This window comes from Onychomys torridus, chromosome 12 (genome assembly GCF_903995425.1).
Source record: "Onychomys torridus chromosome 12, mOncTor1.1, whole genome shotgun sequence".
Classification (NCBI taxonomy): domain Eukaryota; kingdom Metazoa; phylum Chordata; class Mammalia; order Rodentia; family Cricetidae; genus Onychomys; species Onychomys torridus.
Genome location: NC_050454.1, coordinates 24152186 through 24177249, shown reverse-complemented (window position 1 = coordinate 24177249; position 25064 = coordinate 24152186). Strand labels below are relative to the sequence as shown.

Below are 25064 nucleotides of genomic sequence, written 5' to 3'. Positions count from 1 at the left end.
AAATCCACAATGTTGATCCCATGAAAGTCTGGACTAGGGGACTTTCAGAAGAACAAGGGAGAAACAGCAAGTGTATTCAAAAGTACCTAGTAGATCTGAGATGAAGCTAAAAGACCGGAGACAAGGTCCAAGACTGAGATGAAGAAAGCAAAAGTCTGAGCCATGTCAACTGGCCTGGCCCCAAGACAGAATTCCATAGGATGGATGCATTTGGATGAAAAGAAGGTACCTGAGCGGGCCAAAGACTCAGCTCGGCTCGTGGAGGTTCTAGAGAGCTACTCCCTATGCATATCTGAGCTCCTTCTGTGACTGGGCCAACCAAAGGCTACTTCCTTACCTCTCTCATTTGCAGCCTATGAAATCCTCCATTTCTCACCCCATGTAAGGCACAAATAACTCATTTAAATGGGCCAGAAGAACTGAAGAGATGGCTTCACGGTAGAGAACATTGGCTGCTCTTCTGGAGGACCAGAGTTTGATTCCCAGCACCCACATAGTAGCTAACAACTGTCTGCAACTCTAGTTCCAAGGAATTCATTACCCTCTTCTGGCCTATACAGGCACTGTACATGTTTGGTGCAGACATACATGCGGGCAAAGAGTCACACACATAAAATAAAAATAAATAAATAACTGGGCTAGAAAACAGAGGCTCTGAAAGGTGTAATTTTTTTTCTCTCTCCAATGTCAAGCATCTTCAAGCAGTGGACTTGTGGCTTAAAATCAAACTCCCACTCTCTTTCCACTGTGCTGTACCCCAAAGCTCACTAAAGACACAGATCTCATGGAGGAAATTGAGAGCAGGTGTTCAGGCAGGTTGCTATTAACGTAGACAGCCAACATTTCTTTCACTGTTCTGAGCCAGCCCCTAATGTAGCCCAGAAGGTGTCAGGGTGGCAGCTGCTAAGGCTGAGAATGAGCCTGAAGTCCCGATCCTCCAGCTCCCACCTCTGGACTGGATGGGATTACACTTCCATTTTAGGCCGTGGTGGGGATCAAACCCAAAGCCTCTGGTATACCAGGCCAGGCCACTATCCACTGAGCTAAATCCAGAGAGACAGGCTAGGAGCTGGAGGTAAAATACATGCATAAATACATACACACATACATAAATAAATAAATAAAGTTAAAGCATAGATGCTACTGCAAAGGAACAGTCAAGTTTGTAAGGGAATTAAACAGGCAAACCATTTCTGTCTATAAATCAGATGACACTCTTTCAAAATGATATTACCTAAATTTGATAACAAAAAAGCATATATTAGCACCCCTACTTACGTCTTGAATTGGATCTGGAAGAGTGTCTGCCTTCACTCCTTGACCCTGATCTTTCTCCCTCAGTGTCGTGGTCATCTGGGTCCTTCATGCCTTCTGCAAACGCAAAATCAGAGAGAATGACTTAATGCCAGAACACAGAGGTCAACAGATCTTTCCCCACAGTGAATACCACAAGCACCAAAGCCCATGTGTGCTGGTACTCTTGTGTATGCATTGCACCCAAGATGCCGTACAGCGGGACTCTGTGACCGACATCAGACACCTTGATGAGAGTATGTTGGGTCCAGGCTCATGCAATAATGGAGCGCAGACCACCAAAGTCTGTTAAACCAGAAGTAGATTTTATTCCAGAAAAAAAAAAGAAGGAAGGAAGGAAGAAAGGAAGGAAGGAAGGAAGAAAGGAAGGAAGGAAGGGAGAGGAGGGGAGGGGAGGGGAGGGGAGGGGAGGGGAGGGGAGGGGAGGGGAGGGGAAGGGGAGGGGAGGGGAGGGGAGGGGAGGGGAGAGGAGAGGAGAGGAGAGGAGAGGAGAGGAGAGGAGAGGAGAGGAGGAGAAGAGAAAATCACTGCAGGGCACAAAAGCCTAGGATTCAGGATTCTGAGGCTGTGGCGAAGAGGGTGGGTTTCAAGCTCCTTTCTAAAAGCAAAAGTAAGCATCAGACATGGGGTGCATGCTAAAAGTAATATAGAAACAACTATTAAAAGTTAACTTTGGTCCAGGCGAGTTGTTGGCTGTAAGGGGCAAGGAGGTCACAAGTTAACCCCTGGCAGTTGACAGAGGAGCTGGCTGTAAGCAGAGAGCCATTGAGCAGTTAACCTTTAGAGCTGATGACTGTCAGCTCTTGTTTTTGTAGGTTTACAGTTTTATATTTCTACATTCCTGGGCCCTTCAAGTGGAGACTGTGACACAGGTTTCCTTTCTCCAGGCACACTTGGCATTCTGGTGCACTCTTGTTTTCCACAGTGAAACACCACCACCCGAGCCCACCTTTCCTCCAAACCCATTCCCACTAAAACTAACACTCCCCACCCTTCTTTTGGTCTGTCCTGCAACTCCTTTCTCTCTTCCTGTTATCGATTCCCCTTGGATTACTGATCAGTTGCATTTCAAATACAGTTTCTGAGCACACCTGATATGTCTTAAGTCTTAAACAGGGCACTAAACTACCTAGGTGCAGGGGAAAATATATGGATAAGTCTTGAACTTCAGGGAGCCTATTGCTTAGAAACACAGGCTTTAAGCAAGCAGTGAAAATACAGTGGGGGCTACCAGAAATTAAAATGAAAGATTGAGGTACTCTGGAATGTGTAATGAGAAAGTTAAACTATGTTGGAGGCTTAGGGAAGGGGTGTTTGAGACAGAAATGATGATTCTGACTTGGCACAGGCTGGGGAAAAAACATGTTAGGCAGAGAATACCTCCAAAGGGCTGAAGCTGGCCCACTGATAAGAGCAGGAGCCATGTATTAGTTTACGCATTGCTGGGACAAAATACCTAGCAAAATCAACTTAGGGAATGATGAACTAATTCTGGCTCACAGCTCGAGGGTACAGTCCATCATGGCAAGAAGTCATGGCAGCAGAAACTCGGAACAGCTGATCACATTGAGGCAGAGGGCTTGAGGTTTTTTGTTTGTTTAAGATTTATTATGTATACAGTGTTCTGCCTGCATGTATGCCTGCAGTCCAGAAGAGGGAACCAGATCTCATTGTAGATGGTGTGAGCCACCATGTGGTTGCTGGGAATTGAACTCAGGACCTCTGGAAGAGCAGCGAGTGCTCTTAACCTCTGAGCCATCTCTCCAGCCCGAGGGTTTTTTTTTTTTTTTTTTTTTTTTTTTTTAATGTAGTCTATGGTCCCATCCCATGGAATAGTGCCATCCACACTGAGGGTGGGTCTTCCCACCTCAGCAAGCCTGATACAGAAAATGCCTTGCAGACATGTCCAGAAGTTTGTTTCCTGGAGATTCTAAATGCTGTCAAGTGTCAAGATTAACCACCATCAGAGGGGGATGCATACGATAGGAAGGCAGATTGCTGGGTCACATATGGGAGTTTCATACACTCTCTAGAGTTATCCATACTGTTCTCTCTGATGGCTCTAGGACTATACATTCCAATCCACTGCATAGAAGCACTCCCTCTTCCTCCATATCCTTGCCAGCTCTTTTGTTTCAAGTTTTTTTCTAACAGTCTTTCTAACTGGTAAGAGACGGTAACAATTTCTTTGCATAAATAAATAAATAAATAAATAAATAAATAAATAAATATAAATAACATTCAAGGTGTTGGAAGGAAAGTGACCTATTCTCTAGACTGTCATGATATCATCTCTAAGTGGTGAAACATGATACTTTGCTTCCAGGGGCCACTTGTATTCCAGGGCCCTTGGCTTTCTGGAACTCCAGAAGTTGGGCATCGCATGTATCTCCCAGTGACCTGAAGCACAGCTTTCTGTTCTGCTTCCTAATAACCAAAAGGTTAATGAGGTCACTTTTTACCTGCTGTCTTTCTTTGCCTACATATATTTTTAATATGCTACAACTCAGTGGTTCTCAACTTTCCTAATGTTTCAACCCTTTATACAGTGACCCCCAACTGTAAAATTATTTTCGTTGCTACTTGTTAACTGAGATTTTGCTACTATTATGGATTGAAATGAAAATATATGTGATTTTTCTGATGTCTTAGATGACTCCTGTGAAAGGGATGTTCATGTGAAAGGAGTGTTCAACACCTAATGGGATTGTGACCCACAGGTTGAAAAACACTGCTATAATTGAATATAAACTAGATAATTCTTTAAAAAACATAGCCCACAGTCCTAATGAATTTGCTCATAATTATTAGGTAGAAAAAAATAGTGATTGCAAATGGGACACTCTGTAAACCAATTGGACCCACGATGAAAAAGTAACCAGATACAAGGACAAAAGCATCACATGGCTTTCTGTGCTGTCATGATAATATATTCCTCACATGGCCAGCACTACCACGAAATAAAGATTAGCATCATAAATCCAGTCAATGTCAGGTATAGAAGAAAATTCTAGAACCCAGGGACTTCACGCACTAATCTGAACTAGCAACAGTGGGAGAAAAAAGAAACGTAGGATCAGTCTTCTTTCCTTAGTAATAATACAGGATGATGGGGATTTGAAGATGCCTGTGAACAGACCAGGTACGGTAGACTCCTGGAATCCATTAGCAGGACTGCTGACATGGAGCAAAGTGGTTTTTAGGGCTTTTATTTGTTTGTTTTGCTTTGCTTTTTTAGGACAAACAGATTGGGAAATTACACTTTAACCTCTATGAAGCCAAAGAGAATTGGGTTCACATCCTAGCTGGGGCAACAAGCATGGTCCTTAATCTTTTTGTCCTTGTGTATATACATGTATATGTAGATGTATAACATCTATAGTTATTATTTGTCCATATATATGTATGTATATGATGTATAACATCTATAGTTACTATTTGTCCATATATATGTATTATGTGTGTATATGATGTATAACATCATGTATATGTAGATGTATAACATCTATGGTTATTATTTGTCCATATATATGTATGTGTGTATATGTATGTATATGATGTATAACATCTATAGTTACTATTTGTCCATATATATGTATGTATGTGTGTATATGGTGTATGTCTATAGTTACTATCTGTCCATATATATGTATGTATGTGTGTGTGTATCTGGTGAATGTCTATAGTTACTATTTGTCCATATATATGTATGTATGTGTGTATATGATGTATAATATCTATAGTTAATATTTGTTTTTTTATATGTATGTATGGGTGTATATGGTGAGTGTCTATAGTTACTATTTGTCCATATATATGTATGTATGTGTGTGTATATGATGTATAATGTCTATAGTTCTCAACTCTGCACTGCAGAGTAACCTGGTAAAAACAGAATTAGCAGAGTCTCATTTGCCAGGCAAACTTTTGTGCAGCCAGGTGTAAGAACTGATGCTAAGAACGAGGGGTTGTTTGAAAGACATAGTTTCTCACATATTGTACTTGGTTTCACTAGCAGTACTATGGCTCTTTTTTAACGCAAGTGAAACTCAATAACTATGATCAGAAGATAGGCATGCTTCCATGCACCATTGTCTCAGCAATTCAATAGCCCAGGAGAGGAATATTTCCTGAGCCCAAGAATTCAAGGCCACCCTCTGCAACACAGTGAGAGCCATCTCTAAATAAGATCAAAGGACAACTTAGCATCGTCTGTTCTCACACTTTTTGGGTGACAGGGATGGAGCCCAGGTCATCTAGCTTGCATTGTCCGTCTGGTGACCAGTGCTTTTACCTGCTTAGCCATCTCACTGGTCCAGAAAGAAGTTTTACCTAGTGCAGCATCCTATCCGGTAAAGAGGACACATTCACATCCAGTCCAGCAATATTAAGAAAGTAGTCTACAGTGTTGGCCAGGCTGGGAATATTGGCTTCTGAGTCAGTCTAACTGGGTTTAAGCGGGAAATGTTCAGTATTCAGTATCTTTGTACTCAGTATTCTCTTCTCAGAAATGTGGTGCCTACGTCACAGACCTAAGGGGAGTAGAGTACATGTAGTGAGTCCAGCAGCCAAGCTTGGAGAAGCGTGTGTGGCTCCAGCAGAAGGCCACACATCTAAGAGTGTAGGAGCAGCACCACTCAGACTCAATGGGTTTAAAAATAAAATAAGAAGAGAACAAAGAGATAGGGGAATAGGGAGGTAGAGATGGATCTGGGAAGAGTTGGGGGAAGGGTGAAGATGATCAAAATACATTTTATGAATTTTGTATTGATGAATTCCCAAAGAATAAGAAATGAATGGTGCCGGGCGGTGATGGCGCATGCCTTTAATCCCAGCACTCAGTAGGCAAAGGCAGGTGGATCTCTGTGAGTTCAAGGCCAGCCTGACTACAGAGTGAGATCTAGGACAGGCACCAAAACTACACAGAGAAACCCTGTCTCAGGAAAAAAAAAAAAAAAAAAAAGAATGGTAAGTGTCACATGGCCATGGGGTATGTAAATAGTGGAGGAGATTATTAATATTAAATATGGTCTCAAATAAGTGAAGACAGGGGGCTAAGAGTGTGGCCTGTTCGGTTAGAGTTCGGCTCTAGATCTTTGTACATTTTTAATGAAGCTCAAATCTCTCTCTCTGGTGTGGATGCATTTGACCTTTGTTCTTTCTTTTGAGAACACAAAGAACACAGGCCACAGACATTCAGATAATTACAGGTTGCCCCAGCTTTCCCCGTTTCTCAGAGGAAGCACTCCAATTCTTTCAATTAGTCCTCAATGACACAATCTGAACTGTTTTCAAAGTTACAATAATTACATAAATAGCCTGGTGGTGGCACACGCCTTTAATCCCAGCACTCAGGAGGCAGAGGCAGGCAGATCTTGAGTTCAAGGCCAGCCTGGTCTACAGAGTGAGTTCCAGGGTAGCCAGAGCATTGTTACACAGAGAGACCCTGTCTTGGAAAAAAATAAATAAATACATTTCCAATGTATTAGATATCCCCTCAAAATTTTCACCTTCCTAGATTTTTTTTACATCTTCCTTTCTGGACACATGCCATAAGTGGGAAGTCATCAGTTTACCTCATCACCTCACTGGCCAGAGACATTCACTTCATTCCTCTAAGACAACCTAAGGTTTTATCTTTGGTGGGACAGACAGAATTACCATATGTTGACTCATCTAAGTCAGTATATACCAATGAGAATGACCAGTTCTTGTGTGTTCTCTACCACATCCTACTTAATAAACCAGCCATAGAGACTAACTAGGTTTGGAAATCTATTTGCGGAATGATTGTTAAATCTCCCTTTATTAGATTCAAGCTTATTGATTCAGCCTATAGCCAATTCTTTTGACCAACTCATTAATTGGACTGTCCAGTTTTGAGTTAACCCTAAGAAAATGTAAGGAAAGTAACAGCTCTCAATGGTGCTGTCTTCCTAAAGGGTTGGCTGGAAGCCAGACATAGGACTCCACAAGGTAACATTGCCCAGATTCATTCACCAGAGTCCAGGGCCAGATCTTCACTCCCCAGTCTCAAACACTATCTCTGCAGTGTGCCGGAGCTGGTCATAACTGGTTGGTAACTGATGTAGACAACCAACTCAGTTTTGACTTTACCTTGTGAAATATAACAACAGTTTGTGGTTGTTTTTGTTTGCTTGCTTGCTTATTCTTTTGGTTCTTATTTGATGCCAAGCACAGTTCTAAAAATTTCTACACACATTATCTCACCTGTTTTTAAAACATGAGGCAGATACCATGATCAGGGGTGTGCAAGTGAGAAAGAAGAGCAGTTAGTCACTGAATACTTTCCTGCCATCCATCTCACACAATCGATTTCCAAGACCTGTTACCAGCTGTCCAGCTCGGGAGACTTTGAATCTGCCCTCTCCTCGCCCTATCCCTGCTCTAGCTGACTCATTGCTCATCACCGTGGATGGCCTCAAACAGCTTCTTTGTTTTCTAATCCATTTTATCCTTAATTTTTTTTTCTCTCATGGGAGCTGGAATGGAGAGATGGATCAGCAGTTATTCCAGAGGACCAGGGTTCAATTCCCAGCACCGACATGGCAGCTCACAGGCATCTGTACACCAGTCCCAGGGGAGCTAAGATCTTCTCATGCACTCTGTGAGCACATGTGGTACACAGACATACATTCAAAGACTCATACACATAAAATAAAAGTAAATAAAACCTTTAAAATTGAACTTTTTGTTGCATTTATTTATATCTTATTTATATATTTATTCGTGTGGGGGTGGTGCGTGTGTGGAGTTCACAAGACAACTTTGTGGAAGTTGGTTCTCTCCTTCTAGGGTGCCAGGGATGGGACACAGGTCAGGCCTGAGGGCAAGTGCCTTAAACCACTGAGCCTTCTGATCTGTTCTCTGTCTTGCCCTTTGGATTCCTGAAAGAGCTCTCAGTGCGCCACTCTTGTTTAAAGCATTGAGGGATTCTGTTTCCATCACAAGAGCATGCAAGAACTCGGAGTTCTTGTACAAACACTCAGCATGGCATAAAAGCCCTTCACTGTGGGATTCTAGACCATCCCGTCACACCCGGCTCTCTGTTCCTACTCCCTCTTCAGCCCCTTTTCTCCAGTGCCTTACTAAGTAGGCTAAGCGCATACACTGCTCACTCGCTTCCTCCCGCCTCTGCCTATTATCAGCATTTAGGTGCACTCCCTAGATACTAAGCACTTGGCCTGCCCAGGCCTGCACCCCTAACAAGAACCCCAGGAGGTAAGCACGCCATTTTGTTAGTGATAAGGAAGCTAGTGCAGATGGGTCTCCTTGACAAGACTCACAGCTAAGAGTGGGTCGGGGTGGCTTTGTGGACCCGAGGCACATTCCCAGCAGCCTCTCTTCTCCCCTCCGTGGTGCACTAACTCCTCTCCCGCTGCCTGGCTGCCTCTTGCCCCTCATTGCCAGCTCCTTTCAGGCAGGGGCTGTGCCCTCGTCTAACATGCACTGGTTGCTTTAAATGTTTGCGTTGAACTGCGGTAGGAGAACCAGGAAAGTGCTCCAGGAAAACTGGACCACACTAGTTCCACCAAAAGTTCAAGCAGGGTTCACCGCTCTCTGCCTGGTCGCTACCAGATTTAAGGGGGACTCGTGCGGACACCCCAGCCGCTGGAGCTCACTTACCAGAGGTGTTCACCACCGCAGCTGGTTTCTAGTCACACCTGCCCACGGACTCCGTTTACTGCGGTTGCCACAGCAACGCCTCTCAGTCTGGCTAGTGCTGTGGGGGAGGGGACCAACAAGCTATTAAGCGCATGCGCGGCATGCCCCCAGGCTATTCCTGAACTGAGCAAGGGTATTGGGGTAGAGTCCGGTCTTCCCCGGGGAAGACTATAGCGACCTACCTCTCCCTAGGAAACAAGCCTAGCATTCCAGCAGTTTATGACCCAAATGACTGAGCACTTTCAAAGGTACTTGCCCAACTTTCTAAAGCGACCAAAGGGTCCTGAGCCAGTTACTTGCCAACTAAAAACAAAACTTTTAAAGTGGGGGTGGTTGTAGTGAGGGAAGGCAACTTGCCAGCTACATCAACATCGAAGACAGATAAACCAAGGGGTGAGGAGCATTTTCTAAAGCTACATAGATCTGTCGGCTTTTAAAGAGTAAATAAGGTTTTGTGTTGTGTGGTTCAACCCTCGGGGATTTTCTTTCAAAATCTGCAATGCATGTATCAGACCAATGAGTTGTGTACAAAATAAATAAAGAGCTCCCACCTTTAATAAAAAGGCAAATAGCCCAACAAAAATTGAACAAAAACTTTTGAAGTTTCTTTATGAAAGAATGTCTACAAATACCAATGAACAGAGTAAATGAGGCATCACTATCATGGATGAAAACACAAATTAATATGTCATAACTCAGCCACAGAAAAGGTAAAAAGACTGGTCAAATATTGGGTAAGATTAGGAGTAACAAGGGAATGCACATGTTGCTAGTGAAAGTGTAAAAATGGGATGTCAGAAAACTTCTTAAAATCAAACACACTATCGTATAAAGCAGCAATTCCATTTCTAGTTTTGTATCCAAAACAAATAAAACATTTGCTCCTCCTTCATGGTTGGCTTATTTGTAACAGCTTGAAGCTGGAAACAAAGCCAGACATTTGGTATCAGGGCACCAAGTGCAGAAACTATGACATGGTCATGCAATCAAACACTAATAAGCAATACAAAGGTTTATCTATTGACACACACAGCATGGATCAATCTCAAAATCATGCTGAATGTGAAAAGCCAAAACAAAGGTATGTTCTGAATGACTCCATTTATATGAGGTTCTAAAATAACCTTTGGTGATAAGAGCCACGCCTGTAGTGTTTTCTACTGGTATACAGCGGGGACAACTAACAGAGGGGGACACAAAGGGTCAGCTGCATTGGTATAACTGTCCTGTGTCTTCATACACATCCTAAGATCGATTGACAGCTACACATCCCACTGTACATAAACTGTATGTTAATTATAGCACTTAAAGGTTGGAAGTGACCCATGTAATTTTAAAAGCCAACCACAGTTTTCAAATAGATAATGCTAACCTTAACCCTAAGATTGAAGAGGGGCTATTAACCCATGAGAAAGGGGCGCCAGGATTCTAACAGGGCAATATTTTAATTTGTAGTCTAACATATACTCTTTTGACATCTTTTGATAAAGTATTAAATGCTTGGTCTCTACTTAAGAGCAAGTATTATTCTCTATTATCCTCCCCTTTGGCAGACAGACAATGCTCTGAGGTCAGACATATGGCCCCTACCCTTACTCAGTAATCAATGGCTCCAGTGGCCCAGAACAGGGGTCTCCGATTATGTGTAAAGTTCACAGAACATGAAGCCATGCAGCCAGCAGCAATCCTACGTGTAGCAGATGACAAGGTCTGACCTCGGAGGATGCATATCCCTCCGCAGCATGCCTTCAAGTTCATGCCCCACCACTCTTGGCTGTGCAGGAAGCCTTCCTTGCTTCCATGCGGGAATGTTTCCCCTCCATGATTCATGGTCATTACCAGTCTTCGTATAGCTAATCGAGGCATCCATCTATTCTCTCCTTTGTTTCTGGGATTCCAGTTTTACTGAACCATCCCCACCCCAACTTCCTTGTAGTTAAGAGATTCTAGGAAGGGTTTTCCTTCACTAATGAAAAGGAGACAGACACTGCTGCTACACTACCCTCTGTTTCCAATGAGACCTTTGGAGATGCCTGAGCAGGACTGCAACCAGGAGCCAATGAGCCAAGTCAGCCCAAACTGTGGAGGGTCCAGAAGGCCGGGTTCTTGACAGTACACATAAGGCACTCTACCATATTTGGACAGTTTATCTCCAGAATTTTTGTTCTGATGAATACGGGAGCTAGTCAGGAGCATTCCGGGGTATAGCAAGCTTCCAGGGAGGACCTAGATACCTAGAAGAGATTGTCCTCAAAGCATATAGGAAAGTACAAACAGGGAGTGGGTAACTCCAGAGATGAACTCTGTTCTAAGGCGGGTCCTATGTATAATTCCAGCTCAAAGGATTAGATGAAAACAAAGAGGTTGAAAATATTGACAGAATATTTTTTCATGGTTTAACTTGTTAATGACTGTTTCCTCCATACACACACACACACACACACACACACACACACACACACACACACACGAACGCACACACGCAAAACATTAAGAGGAATAAAAATCATAAGTATTCAAATTGAGAATAATGGCTTTTAAGGTTTAGAGATGGGGGAGGCTAAAGCTAGAAAAACATAAAGAAAAATATGTATTAAGAAAGTACTCACGGGTGAACAATGCACAGGCTACTAAATGCAAACCTCCGTGCTAGCACAGGATAACCTCTACAAGACAGGTCAGGGAGGCAACAGGCTATTTCTGTGCCATTGTTTGCACACCATAACTAGATGGTGAGACCACATTGCTGAAGACTAGTGTGTACGTGTGAGTGCTCAGCTGCAGAAGAACCACCTGTATCAACCACACCTCCATCCAAGGCTCAGGTTACATCCCAGAAGAGGAGAGCAGAAAGAATACCGAGTAGGGAGGAAAGCAGTGAACTGTCCACTTCTAGACATTACATGGCCGATGCACACATCAGCTCCCAGCAGCTGTGGTTACCTGTACAAGATCAAGCTAGACAAAATCCCAGCAGACCAGGAAGAGGCCCTGGGGCCCCACTCTTGGTGGAGGAGCTATGGACAGCTGCTGCTCCTGAGGAAAAAGACTAACTCTCCTTTGGGGAACTTGGCTACTGGTAAGTTGCCCATGCCCATGACCCCCACTCATGTGCATCTGGGCAGCATTAACTGGCTCAGGTTAGTAACAACACAAAATAAACATGAAGCAGGGAGAAAGACAGGATGATAGGTACTTCGGAGAGCTGGAGGAAGATAGTGATGATGGACAAGATCAAAACACATTGTATAAGTCGATAAATTTATTGCTAAGAATATATGTAAAGAATGCATTCATGGGGTTAGGAAGACTGCTAAGTGGCTGAAGCATGAGGAACAGAGTTCAGATCCCCAGCCCTCACATAGTTGCCAGGTAATATGTTGGCTCACCAAGCTGACTGGCTGTACTAATCTAACTGGTGAGCTCCAAGCTCAGCAACAGTATCTATGGTGAAGAGCAATCCAGAAAGACATCTGACTTAAACCTCTGGGCTTTCACAGGAACAGGAACGTGTGTACTTGCACCTACACATGCAAGCAAGCTCACATAGACAGGAACATTCCCACACAGATGCCATACCCACATGAAAAAAAAAAAAATACACCTTTGCAAAGCAAGCAGGTGAGTTACATTTTCAGGGAGAGGTGGCACCAAAATGGTTTTATCTCAGGCAAAGACAGGATTTAAGTAAGTTGCAAATGGTATAAAACAAGTAGAAAAAGCCAGGCAGTGGTGGTGCACTCCTGTAATCCCAGCACTCGGGAGGCAGAGGCAGGCAGATCTCTGTGAGTTCAAGGCCAGCCTGGTCTACAGAGCTAGTCCAGGACAGGCTCCAAAGCTACAGAGAGAAACCCTGTCTGGAAAAACCAAAAAACCAAAAAACAAAACAAACAAACAAAAAAAACAACAAGTAGAAAAAAATCTGCAAAAAAACAGAACAAATATAGACCTCACACAGATTCATCAGTGCTAGAAGAAAATAATTTTACTTTTGGCTGCAACTCAGAAGCCCAGGAGAGAGCTGCACAGGGAGATTCCTAGAACATGGTTCTCAACTGCAGAGGGAGGAAGGGGAAGTCTGGGCGCTCAGGGTAGCCTCAATGTGATACTCTCCCCTCCCAACTCACTGAAGATGGAAATTCCCATCACAGCATGGCAGACATCACTGAAATAAACCGGAAATAGAAGCCAACACTGAGAACCAGTCAGTTCACGAGAGAAAATCCATTTTGGGTGATTTAGGGCAAGGAAAATTGCTAACAGTTTTTATATTTCTTTCCCTAACATTATCATTAAATCAATGTACTGCATTTAGATATTTGAACATTATGGTCGGTATCATTATTTATTAGATGTACACTATCATTTTTTAAATTTTCACACTTGAAAACTACATTAAAAATTTTATTAAACACATAGCCACTGTTACTTAAGAAAAAGAAACAAACATTCATATTCCACCTCCTGTTCTTTTGTTGAAACAGAGTTCTCTACATAGCTCAGGCTGACATGGAACACACTGTATAGTAGAGAGGCTCCTGCCCCAAGTTTCTGAATGTTGGGATTATAGGTATACCCCACAGCCTCAGCCTTTTGTTTTTTTAAAGCTGTACATTCAATTTGGAATGATGGATAGTAGAAAAAAAATTATCACATTTTTCTGAAAGCCAGAAAAAAATTTATTATAAGTTATACATAAAGCAATTTAGTTCTTCTGGGAAGATGATCCACATATAAGATTTACTAAACGATAACAAAAACAAAACCTTCAACAGCAATGACAAGGGTAACAATGTATTACTAAAAAGTTTAACAAGGTCAATCAAATATAAAACTTAAATTTTCTTACAGTCAAAGTTTTATTCACAGGAAATTCATAGGTTAGATGCTTTGTGAAAAACCTATTTGAAAAGGTAAAATATTAAAAATAATTGTTCTTTTCCTTGTTTCCATTAATGCAGGTTTTATCTAAAGAAAATGTCTCAACTTGAAAGGAGGATCCACGAGGAGGAGAGGAAGGAAGGATAAGTCACTGAGGGCCCGCTCCACTTCATCTTCTCTAGGACATGTGGGCAGAGAGAGCGAACCAGCCTTCTTCATGTTGCTTTTCGGTCTGTTGGACAGAGACACGGAGAGGAATTAGACTCGAGCCCACTGGAGTCATAGACATTTCCCCAAGCACATTCAACGAAGTCACCATGTGCCTTAGGTGGCACTGGAGTGTCACCTCTCCTGGCAAAGCTTCTGCCCCACAGAGATACCACCAAGCAGCTGGCTGCCTGCTCAGCAGGTGTCCTAAAAAGAGCCTTACCTTTCAAAAGGAAAAATTCAACATTTATTCAAACCATAGGTACAATTTGTAAAATGATGAAAAGAAGGTCACTGGAGCTTAGTAAGTTAAATGACACTAAGTTCCATGAACTGTAACTATATCAAAAGATAACTTTAGGCTTCTCAGAATTTAAGAATCAGAAAGGACAAATTTTTAATTCTAGGCAGCCTGGGTAGCTAACTAAGGCAGTTATTTCGTTTGGGCTGTGTGTCTCCACTCTGTGATCTAATGATTTCCCCATATCTGTTACTGGCTTATCTCTGGAAAAAAACAACTTTTACAATTCTAAAGGTATTCTTACAATTTTCTATGGTAAACACAGAAAAACTATATTTTTCTATATTATCAACACACATAAAAATGCCTTTTGTGAAAAAATCTAAATGAACTATAAATGTTTAGCTCCAGACAGTTCTGGAGCAAACAAGAACATATGAAAATGTACAAGGCATTCATTTACCCTCTATGTTACCTGTCTAACAGAGGCCCTCAGACATGGCACACTGGGATAAAGAGCCAGCCACAGGTCTCTGGCTATCCCAAACTCCCCCCAGTAACACCAACAACAGCAGGACCAATACCTCATACCTATAAGCCCCTCAAGACCATGGCACTTGGGAGCAGGCCTGACACCAGTGATAACTAGTCTTGGAAGACACTTGGAATCCTATCAAATTTTAACTTATTTCTTAATTACCCTAGAAGACAAAATAAATGTACTGCTTTTCAAATAGAGAGATAAATTATAGTATTTCTTTTCTCTGTGGAATTTTCTATCATGTTAAAGACAACAGGAATAATAACTAAGAATGGAAATTAGTCACCCTCTACCCTCACACTCTCGACCCTACACAGTGATCATATTTTATAACGTACCTTTGTTCTTGGATTAACGGGTGTGAATCGCCCACTTCCTGAGGTGGCATTTAGCGGAGAACAAGAATTACTAGTAGCCCCTGAAGATCTATCCATGAGAAATAAACAGAGAGTGAGGTATTACCACTAGCCATCAACAGTTATGGGAACAGTTCTCAATACTGGCAAGAGCTTGAAAAGGTTTGGAGACAGGTCCAAATGAGGTAAACCACTCATAATATTTCATCGGCATAAAACTTAAAACTTGTAGTTTACCACTTGGAGTGGTTTAGCCTTACAGACAGAGTGGAGCACAGTGTTCTTGTGTACCCTCACCTCCACCTCTAACAGGTTCTTCTATTACTAACATCTTTAACTGACTTGTGCACACTGCACATTCCGTACTTGGGTTAATGCAGATACATGTTACCTTTAAAAGTTTGTGTTCAGAAAAGGAAAGGACCAGACACCAATAAAGACAAGCAGCCCAGGTGACCCAGCCTCTCAGAAGCCTCTGTTGCAGTCTCCTCAAAACTCTACATCCAGAACAACTTCAAAGCTGCTAGCTGAGATGGTCCAGCCTCACAGACTATCCAGCCAAGACTTCAGGTAAGCGCTACACTCTCCCATCTCACAGAGACTAAACAAAATAATACAGCCAGCTCTCCTAGGACTTGATCATTATCTCAATTTTCTCAGGGTCCCCTAGAGATGCCACTGACCAAGAGAGCAGGAAGCAGTCTAGAGAGCAGGACACCTACATTCCCAAGAGGTGGGGTAGGTGGTTTGGGTCAGTCAGTGGATTATGGATGTTTGTCATCATTAGGGAGACTGACTGTAAACTGTTATTGCAACTAAGGTAAGGGAGGAAACTAAGCAGGTAAGCTGGATTCAAGGATCTCATTCTGAAAAGAAAAAGGGGATGTGGAAAGGATAGGATAAAGGGCAGATTACTGAATCTACTTTAAACCAAAAAGCAATTATTAATCTCAAATATGTTACATTGGTATAGTTTTTGCACACTGGTAATGGAGTATTTTCTCTGAATTTGCCAAATACAAATGGGCTGGGTATTTTAAATGTAATTCTTACTTGGTAATTGTTTTTATTGTATATAGTCTTACTATGTTAAACCAAAACCTTTCTTTTTATTTAGACAAGGGGAAATGTTGTGGAACATTTAATTATGCAAAGATATGCTGCATTTGTTTAACTATGTAAAGATGTGTTGTTGCTGTTTTACTTTGCCTGCCTAAGGCACTTGGTTGCTCTAATAAAAAGCTGAACAGCCAATAGCAAGGAAGGAGGTATAGGCAGAACTTCCAGGCAAGGAGAGTTAGTTAGCAGGAGGAGGAATTTAGGCTAGGGGTGGAGAAGGAAAAAAAGAGACACCAGGGAGATGCCAGGGGCCAGCCAGCCAGACCTGGAGGAAGCAGGAAAGTAGGACATACAGAATGAAAAAAAGGTTTAAAAAAAGCCCCAAGGTAGAACACAGATGAACAGAAACAGGTTAAATTAAGTTAAAAGAGCTAGTGGGACAAACCAAAGCTAAGGCCGAGCATTCATAATTAACAGTAAGTCTCCATGTCTTTATTTGGGAGCTGGTTGGCAGCCCAAAGAAAATTCCAACTACAGCAGTGTGGTACAACATGAGGATGCTGGGTGGAGACAGAAAAGCCAGGGAACTCCTTCCTGACCCGCTTGCCTCATGTGGCTTATCTAGGTCAATCAGTTTTGTGTTCTGCGGGAGCCCAAATTACTCAGGATCAGAGAATCTGCGCTTGCTTTACCCAGCAGGGCGGCATAAGGAGATGATTTGGCCACAGGCGTGGTTACCAGGTATTTAAAAGGGTCTACACTTGGCTGTACAGTGTGCTTTGATCTTGCAAGGGGGAGGTCTTTTGCCTCTCCCCTTGGTATGTTATAAAAAGCCCTTTTAATAAAGGTCGAGGCTGGTGGGTATTGACCCAGGCTCTCCCGAAGCTATCCTGTGTTTCTGTCTTTCTTCTCGTCAGCCAGGTCTCTCTTTCTATCATTTCTTAATTCCTCTCTCCTCCACCTAAGAACCCTTCAGAAGGTGGGGGTCGGCCTCCCACAGTATTGACTTACTGTAACGGGTGAAAGTGCTACCAGTCAGGGTGTCTACCCTGGGATACAGCCTCTCCTAATTTTGCACCTTAACTACATAAAGACGAGCCCACTGTTGTTTTAATCAGCCACTCCTACTTGGTTAAGTTGCTTACTTTCTCTGAATGAGTAAGTGTGCCTGAAGTTGTTAGACAGATGCTGGGCACGGAGAGGGCGGCACCCCGACCCTGCTGATGCCGTGGGGAGCAGCCCTGTACTTGTTAGACAGATGCTGGGCACGGAGAGGGCGGCACCCCGACCCTGCTGATGCCATGAGGAGCAGCCCTGTACTTGTTAGACAGATGCTGGGCACGGAGAGGGCGGCACCCCGACCCTGCTGATGCCATGAGGAGCAGCCCTGTACTTGTTAGACAGATGCTGGGCACGGAGAGGGCGGCACCCCGACCCTGCTGATGCCGTGGGGAGCAGCAGCCCCATAGCCCTACCTTCTTGAACTGATCCCACTGACAGGAGACACCGTGTTGCATTTCGAAGTCTCTGGAGCCTCCATTCCTGGAACAGACACCTCTATGGTTCGCTTTCCTTCTTCTAAAATACAAAAAGAAGTGTTGGTTTCATTACTTTTCACTAATAAAAGCAACAACGTTGCTCAGTTTCAATATTATTGGAAAGGATACATTACAAATTTAGGTGTTTTTATATCACGATGGTTCACAGAAACACCTGAGAGATGATTTTTAAAAGTGAACTGTTAAGACAAGAAACCTCAGCTGTTTCTGGTCATTTGGCAGCACCCCAGTTCATAGACTGCCAGAATCTTCTGACAAGTAACAACAGAGCAAGAAGTGAAAAACGGTGAGACCAAAGGTATACTGGGGAGCAGGAGGGTGGGTGGAGGGAAGCAATGAATGGGGGGAGCAGGAGGGTGGGTGGAGGGAAGCAATGAATGGGGGGAGCAGGAGGGTGGGTGGAGGGAAGGAATGAATAAACAGGGTTGGGGATTTAGCTCAGTGGTAGAGCGCTTGCCTAGCAAGTGCAAGGACCAGGGTTCAATCCTCAGCTCAAAAAGTAAAAATTAAAATTAAATTAAATTAAATTAAAATTAAAAAAACATTAAATTTAAAAACTAAAAAAAAGCTATCTCCAAAATTTGATTTTTCAATCTGACTAAATTAAGTAGGATTTCATTTCCCCTTGTAGCCATGAAATAACTGATTTTTAAGGAGGATTTACAGGATCCACTATGAATAGGACAAATATAAAGTATTTCACTACTAAATGTTTGTTGACTGTTTGCCTACTTATGAAACCCTGAGGTCTCACATAAGTAGACTTTGCTCTGGCCATATGCGAATCCATGCCTGGTACTATCAATCCGATCAAAGCCCCATGGCTGGGAAGGGCACAGGCAATGAGTAGAAGAGACTCTACTGTTGTCTGGCTAAGTTGTTAAGTCAAGCTGCCTGTAAATGCCTATATTTACACCCACAGAGAGATGCTACTCTGGCCTTACTCAGAGCAGCTTGGCTCGGCAGTGAGCGGTGGTGAATGCAGACGCCTAGCTGCTCCCAGTGCTGAGAATAAGAAACGGCAGTACTCAGTTCTCAACAGGACAGTCCCACCCTCCTCTAAGGCTCAGGTGTGTACATCTGAAAGACACTATAAGATAGTTCTCTGCTCGTAATGAAGTCAGGATAGAAAGCGAATCGGGTACCTCTTGGACTTACCAAAATAGGATAGATAATGAAATATTTTCTCTGAGTTTGTCAAATGCAAATGGACTAGACATTGTTTAGGTATTTATTGCTTGTACTTACTGTATATAGTTATTGTACTTATTGTATATAGTTTCCCTTATATTAGTTATAACTTTTTTCCATTTTTCTTTTTATTAGAATAGAAGGGGGAAATATGGTGATATTTTATTTGTACTGAAATGTGATTTTATTTGTATGTTAATAAATAAAGTTGCCTGGGCATCAGAGCTCCAGTCCGGTGGTGGTGGCACATGCCCTTAATCCAATCACATGGCAGGCAGAATCTCTGTGTGTTCAAGAACACAGCCAAGCGGTGACCCAAACCTTTAATCTCAGTACCAACCATAGAGACCTGGAGGTCTGTATAGACAGGCAGTGATGAGGAAGTGATGTGGTTGGGTTTAGAGCCAATGAGAAGGCAGAACAGAAAGGCAATAAATAGAGAGGACACAGGAAGGTCTCTTTCTCTCAGGGGAAGGACGGCAGCGAGTGGTAAGATAAGGTGGTCTTAGCTCTTGGCTACTGCTCCATCTCTGGGCTTTTAACTCTGCATTTGGCTCTGTGTTTCTTATTTAATAAGACCGTTTAGAATTACATCTACACTCAGGAATATCATGGAAAGGGGGCAGAATGAATATAATAACAGGAAGAAAGGGAGCAGGGTTGTCTTCTGACATCATGAACTCACAGCAGCTGGGGCTGCCTGTACTGGGCCTGCATAAGGATGGACTTGTCAGTAGTCTGGCATGGAGTGGGAAGCGGCTTGTGGAGCCACACTCCCCTCTGTTGAATGATTGGCTAATGCTGGATTCTGAGGGTGAGGGTTGGAGGGTCACTATCTTTAGTTACACTATCTCAGGCCCTGTGGGACAGTTTCATATCCACGGCCATTCAGACCATCCTTAAAATCAGTGGGTCACAAAAACAGGGAAAGGGACAGAGGCTGACGGATGCCACAGAGAAATGAGTGGAGGATGAGGCAAACCAAATATGTATTATATATGTGTATGAAATTGTCAAAAGCCGGGTGGTGGTGGCGCACGCCTTTAATCCCAGCACTCGGGAGGCAGAGCCAGGCGGATCTCTGTGAGTTCCAGGCCAGCCTGGACTACAAAGCGAGTTCCAGGAAAGGCACAAAGCTACACAGAGAAACCCTGTTTCGAAAAAACAAAAAACAGCAACAAAAAAAAAAAAAAGAAAAGAAACTGTCAAAGAACAAAGTCAACTAATTTTAACTACTCAGTTATCCTACAAATCCAAAGGTTTTTATCTATGACATATCACTGACTCCTGTTTTTAATATCCCCCACAGGGGTTCCTATAAACCAAGAGTTCTATTTTAGGTGTGTTGAGTATTAGATGGGATAACAGAAATGACGAGTCTGCTTTCTTGTTTGTAATTTCAAAAACTAAATCATTTCCAACAGAAGTGAAAACTCTTCCTGGTGCCTTTCAGGTACCCGACCTCACCCAGCCACACAGGACACACGGATCCCTGTAAGCACCAAGGCTCGAGCATCCCAGGGATACCACTGACAGAGCCCTTGGGTTCCTCACAATCCGGGCCTTAGACGGGGCTCAATCAATACCTCAGATGTAGTGCCATCCTTGAGGGCGTGAATTCCCTTCTGGCTAAAGCCAACTTAGAGCTACTTAGTTTAACCAGCACTCTTTGAACAGAACTGCTATAGAACACATTTTTCAGTCACACTGAAGTTATTTAGGAGGCCCCCCTAGTTTTTCATACTCCTAAACGGAACAAAATAATGGAAAAAATAAACTGAGGAGAAATGTTTTTCAGGTTTTAAGAGAACAATAATTTGTAATCTGATGCTAATAAAATGTGTAGTCTAATTTTCACATTTATACTTTTTGCAGCATATAGCCTAAGTGAGACATATACTGTAATGAACACTGCACTTGGATGGCATCGCCCTGGATGCCCAGGACTGGCTATAGTACAAGTGACAGCTGTCTACCGCTATTTCTGCCTCTCTGACCCAAGCTGTTTCTTCCGGTACAAAGGTGGGGGTACTGGAACATAGTATGACTCGATAGAAACTCTCAAAACTGAGAGGGAAAAACTGTTTCTATGTGGAAGTCGGGAGTCTGTGACCCACCGGCCCAGGCTCTGAGAGGGAACAATGGAAGTCGGGAGTCTGTGACCCACCGGCCCAGGCTCTGAGAGGGAACAATGGAAGTCGGGAGTCTGTGACCCACCGGCCCAGGCTCTGAGAAGGAACAATGGAAGTCGGGAGTCTGTGACCCACCGGCCCAGGCTCTGAGAAGGAACAATGGAAGTCGGGAGTCTGTGACCCACCGGCCCAGGCTCTGAGGGGGAACAATGGAAGTCGGGAGTCTGTGACCCACCGGCCCAGGCTCTGAGAGGGAACAATGGAAGTCGGGAGTCTGTGACCCACCGGCCCAGGCTCTGAGAGGCGACTGAACTGGAGACACGGGCGAGGAGGAAAGGTTCAAACCAACGAGCTTCTGCTGCTCTATGAGCTGGAGCAGTTTGCCGCGGGCCTCCATGCTCTGCCGGTTCAACTCTGCAATCCGTTCCTCCATGCTACTTGGCACTAGAGATTGAACTACTGGAAAATTCTTCAGGGGAAAACAAGACATAAATTCATTATTAAAAAATAGAACCCAGTTCTGATTTTTATTCTAAGTACCAGCAATTTGGTATTCACAGCCTTGCTATAAACACATACGAATGATGGGGGAAATAGTTTATAAACCAAAATAAAGGCACACACACTCTTCCACTGCCACTGGCTCTGAGCACAGTCTAACGGGACAATGCTTCCCTGCATCCTTCCTACTTGCCTCAGCTGAACTAGAAAGAAAAGATAACACGAGGGAAGAGTCTGCCAGTGAGCCGAATGCCACACTCCTACTGATGACAGGTCTGAGCCGGGGCAGACTGCACAGGACTATCTCTGAATTTGAAAAGGACGTTTTTATCATTTCAATCTTCAAACATGCTTCATGAATTTGGCAAAGTTATCTGTCAAAGACTCTCAAAATCCTCCCAGTCCTGCCCACGTGACAGCCCCTCCAGGCTGCTTCTAGCCTCAGAGATCTGATGTAAGAAGATCCGTGAGTAGAAGGAGCCTAAGATACAGAGAGTCACGTCAAACAGTACAAAACAAAAGGTTACTCCCGGGATATAATGTAAGTTTAGTTTGAAAGCCCCAAGAGAAATGTACTTTCATCATTCATAATAATTTCATTTAGCTAAATATATCCTTTTGTGGGGAAAAAACCAATCCCTGATAGAAATGATTAATTTAAAACTACTATCTATTAGGTTGTGGGGGTTTTGTCTGTTTGTTTGTTTGTTTTGAAGAAATTAAGTAAACCAGTGAGGATCAAAGTCTATTTTGTATTTCCAATTAAAAAGAAAGGGCCAGTAAGGGCGGCAGTATTAGACTTCCCTTTCCAGGGTAGTATACGTACTATTTAGAAAGGGCATAGGCTCAGCATTTAACTGTTACCTTTTTAAAAGCAACACTGGTCTGTTTCAAATGATCTTCAAAACTCTACCAACATCTAACCAATGTGCATGCTGCCGCCTGCCTGGAACACTCACTCCTTTCTGGCTTGCCCTCTTGAGCCAGTGATAACAGAGGCAGCTCCTCCCACCCCCACTTTCTACACCAAAGCCTTCAATCAGGCTTTCAAAGCCCTTGGGAAGGCAGCTACCTCAGAGCCCCCTAGTCCCCAAGGCTGCCCACTCCTTCAGAATGCAAGAGCAGTTACCACCCACCATCAGATCCAGAGCAGTCACCTTTCCCAAAAAGGGCCAAATAAAATATCCCCAGGACCAGGATGTGTCATGGACACTCCCGCCTGGGACTTAGATTCACTTTTCTCTCCACAAACAATGAATAAAGGTTTAAGTTATCAGATTAGTCTACAGAGTTTATTTTACTTATAAAATTTCTCCACTGACAGGGAGACAAATCTGCACGATCTTACTCATGTAGAGAATTTACAAAAGCTGATCTCATAGAAGCTGAGAGTCGATTAGTGGTTATTGCAGCTAGGGGAAGAGTAAGAGGGGATGGAAGCTTGCCAAGAGCAGTTAGACAGTGTTGGCTGGATTGTCTTCTTGTTGTTCTTAAGACAGATCTCATCCTATAGGCCAGAACTCACTAAAGTAGCCCTGGCTGTCTTTGAACCCATGGCAACCCCGCCTCAGTCTCTTGGGGATTACAGGCGTTGAACCCCATGCTTGGCACTACAGTTATACAGGAAAAATGTCAAATAAGAACAATGCTCCTCAGAATGTGACCAGACCAGCAGTCCTGGCATCACTAAGTGACATACTAGACCCCAGACCTACTCATGCACCATTCTAGCAAGCTTCTCAGATGGTTCATACACACATGAAAGTTCAACTGATTCCTTAAGTATAATTTCTATAGGAAAACCCATTCTGTGTCCTAGAAAAGAGTCATTCATTTTTAATAGGCCACATGAAGAGACAAATGACTTTCAATTAAAATCGAGTTGCACAGCAAGCATTCTGTGTCCTCCTCCTCATCCCACACCATTCATTTCTAGCTTAGCCTTAGCCTCCTACACATTCTACCTTAATTCTACTTGCTACAGTCACGTTTTTTCTTTCATGTTCTCTTAGTGCAATACAAACTAACAGATAAGTTTTATCTGTCTTGTGAGGAAGACATGTCAAAGCTATAGAGTCGCTTCTGAAAGAAATCTCTTCGGATGCCTGTTACGGCCTGAATAAGCAATGCACCACCAACTCACGCCGGGGGCCTGGTGGGCTTTAATGAATGGATTGAGCCACTGAAGGATCCATAGCGTAACAGTATTATGGGAGGTGATGAAAAGGAGAAGGTAGGGCTTAGCTGAACTAATTTGGTCACCTGGGGACACATCTTAAAGAGATGTGCCTTGTCCTTTGACCGTTTGGGCCACCATGAAATAGTAGCCTCTGCCATGTGTTCCTGCCACCGTGACATCATGTCTAACTTCAAGTCCAGAGCAATAGACTCTGCCACCTGGAGTAAACCCTCTGAAACCATGAGCGAAAACAGTCCTCAGTCCCTCTGCTTAATCTGTCCCAGCAGTGAAAGGTCTAACAGTGCCCAGCTCCTGCCGTGTCCTTAGTCTTGGCTGGTACTTACAGCAGGCAGGTCACCGGCACTTCCCTGTTTGCTCGGCTCGCGAAGTCCGTCCCCTTGCTCTCCCACCGACTGGGTAATATTATTCAGGTGTGCCTTGATGGCCGAATTCTGCAGTGTCAACTCAGCAATCCGTGCCATTATGTCCTTCCTCTGTGCCAGTGCCTCGTTGGTTCTAAGCTGCTGCCCGTCTCCAAGCACTGGAGGCTCTTCTGAGAACGCAGGATTTCTCGACTGCTGAGTGGTGGGAAGGGAATTGCAAGGGGGCTGGGACAGGTTAACAAACGGTGCCTGAGTTTTGTTCTCCAGGTCTTCCCCCATGTGAGAAACTCTCCACCTCTGAGTAAAGAGGCGATTTTCCTCACTTGAGTTCTGAATGTCTGGATCAACAGGCAAGGTCTTCTTTTCCCAGTTCTGTCCCTTCTCTATGACTTCCACAGTCGGGGGGATTCGTGGAGCGGGGCGGGTCTGAACCGTTCTCCTCAATACTGCGGGCGAGAATTTAAGACAGTCGTATAAGCATCCTGTCCTCCATAAACTGGAACTAAAATAAGCACGTCACTCTGTCATGGTAGTCAGGGAAATACTTCAGTAGACGGGTTTGGCTTCGGAGTGCCTAAGTTATTCTCATAAAGTCTATGTATAATCAAGTGCAGAAACTTTCACAGTCCTGAGACCATGCTTCACAAGGGGCTTCACAAGGCACATTGACACATATAACTCCTACCTAGGAACAGTGATGCATGCCTGTAGTCACAAATTAGGAGGAATGATTCTGAGTTTGAGGCCAGCCTGAGCTACACAGTGAGACACTAGGTGGAGGGGGAGGGGAGAGAAAAAAATGAATAGTTACTATAAGAAATAAAAATCTAATCT

General features: G+C 43.4%; 2 protein-coding genes across 4 annotated transcripts in view; both read right to left on the bottom strand.

The window, feature by feature from the left end:
* The window catches only part of Cfap44 (cilia and flagella associated protein 44), a 95043-nt gene extending 86010 nt beyond the window's left edge, over positions 1 to 9033 (bottom strand). Inside the window, exons 1-2 of the mRNA XM_036203287.1 lie at positions 8962 to 9033; positions 1279 to 1371 (exon numbers count right to left, since the gene is read on the bottom strand). Of these exons, the coding sequence (XP_036059180.1) occupies positions 1279 to 1366 (88 nt within the window). The 5' untranslated portion in view covers positions 1367 to 1371; positions 8962 to 9033. The remainder of the gene's footprint in view (positions 1 to 1278; positions 1372 to 8961) is intronic.
* Positions 9034 to 13403: 4370 nt separating this feature from the next.
* The window catches only part of Spice1 (spindle and centriole associated protein 1), a 48718-nt gene continuing 37057 nt past the window's right edge, over positions 13404 to 25064 (bottom strand). For all 3 annotated transcript variants that reach the window (XM_036203682.1, XM_036203684.1, XM_036203683.1), the window contains exons 14-18: positions 24192 to 24676; positions 21453 to 21636; positions 17761 to 17863; positions 15209 to 15296; positions 13404 to 14113 (exon numbers count right to left, since the gene is read on the bottom strand). In XM_036203682.1, coding sequence (XP_036059575.1) covers positions 14060 to 14113; positions 15209 to 15296; positions 17761 to 17863; positions 21453 to 21636; positions 24192 to 24676 — 914 coding nt within the window. In that variant the 3' untranslated portion in view covers positions 13404 to 14059. The remainder of the gene's footprint in view (positions 14114 to 15208; positions 15297 to 17760; positions 17864 to 21452; positions 21637 to 24191; positions 24677 to 25064) is intronic.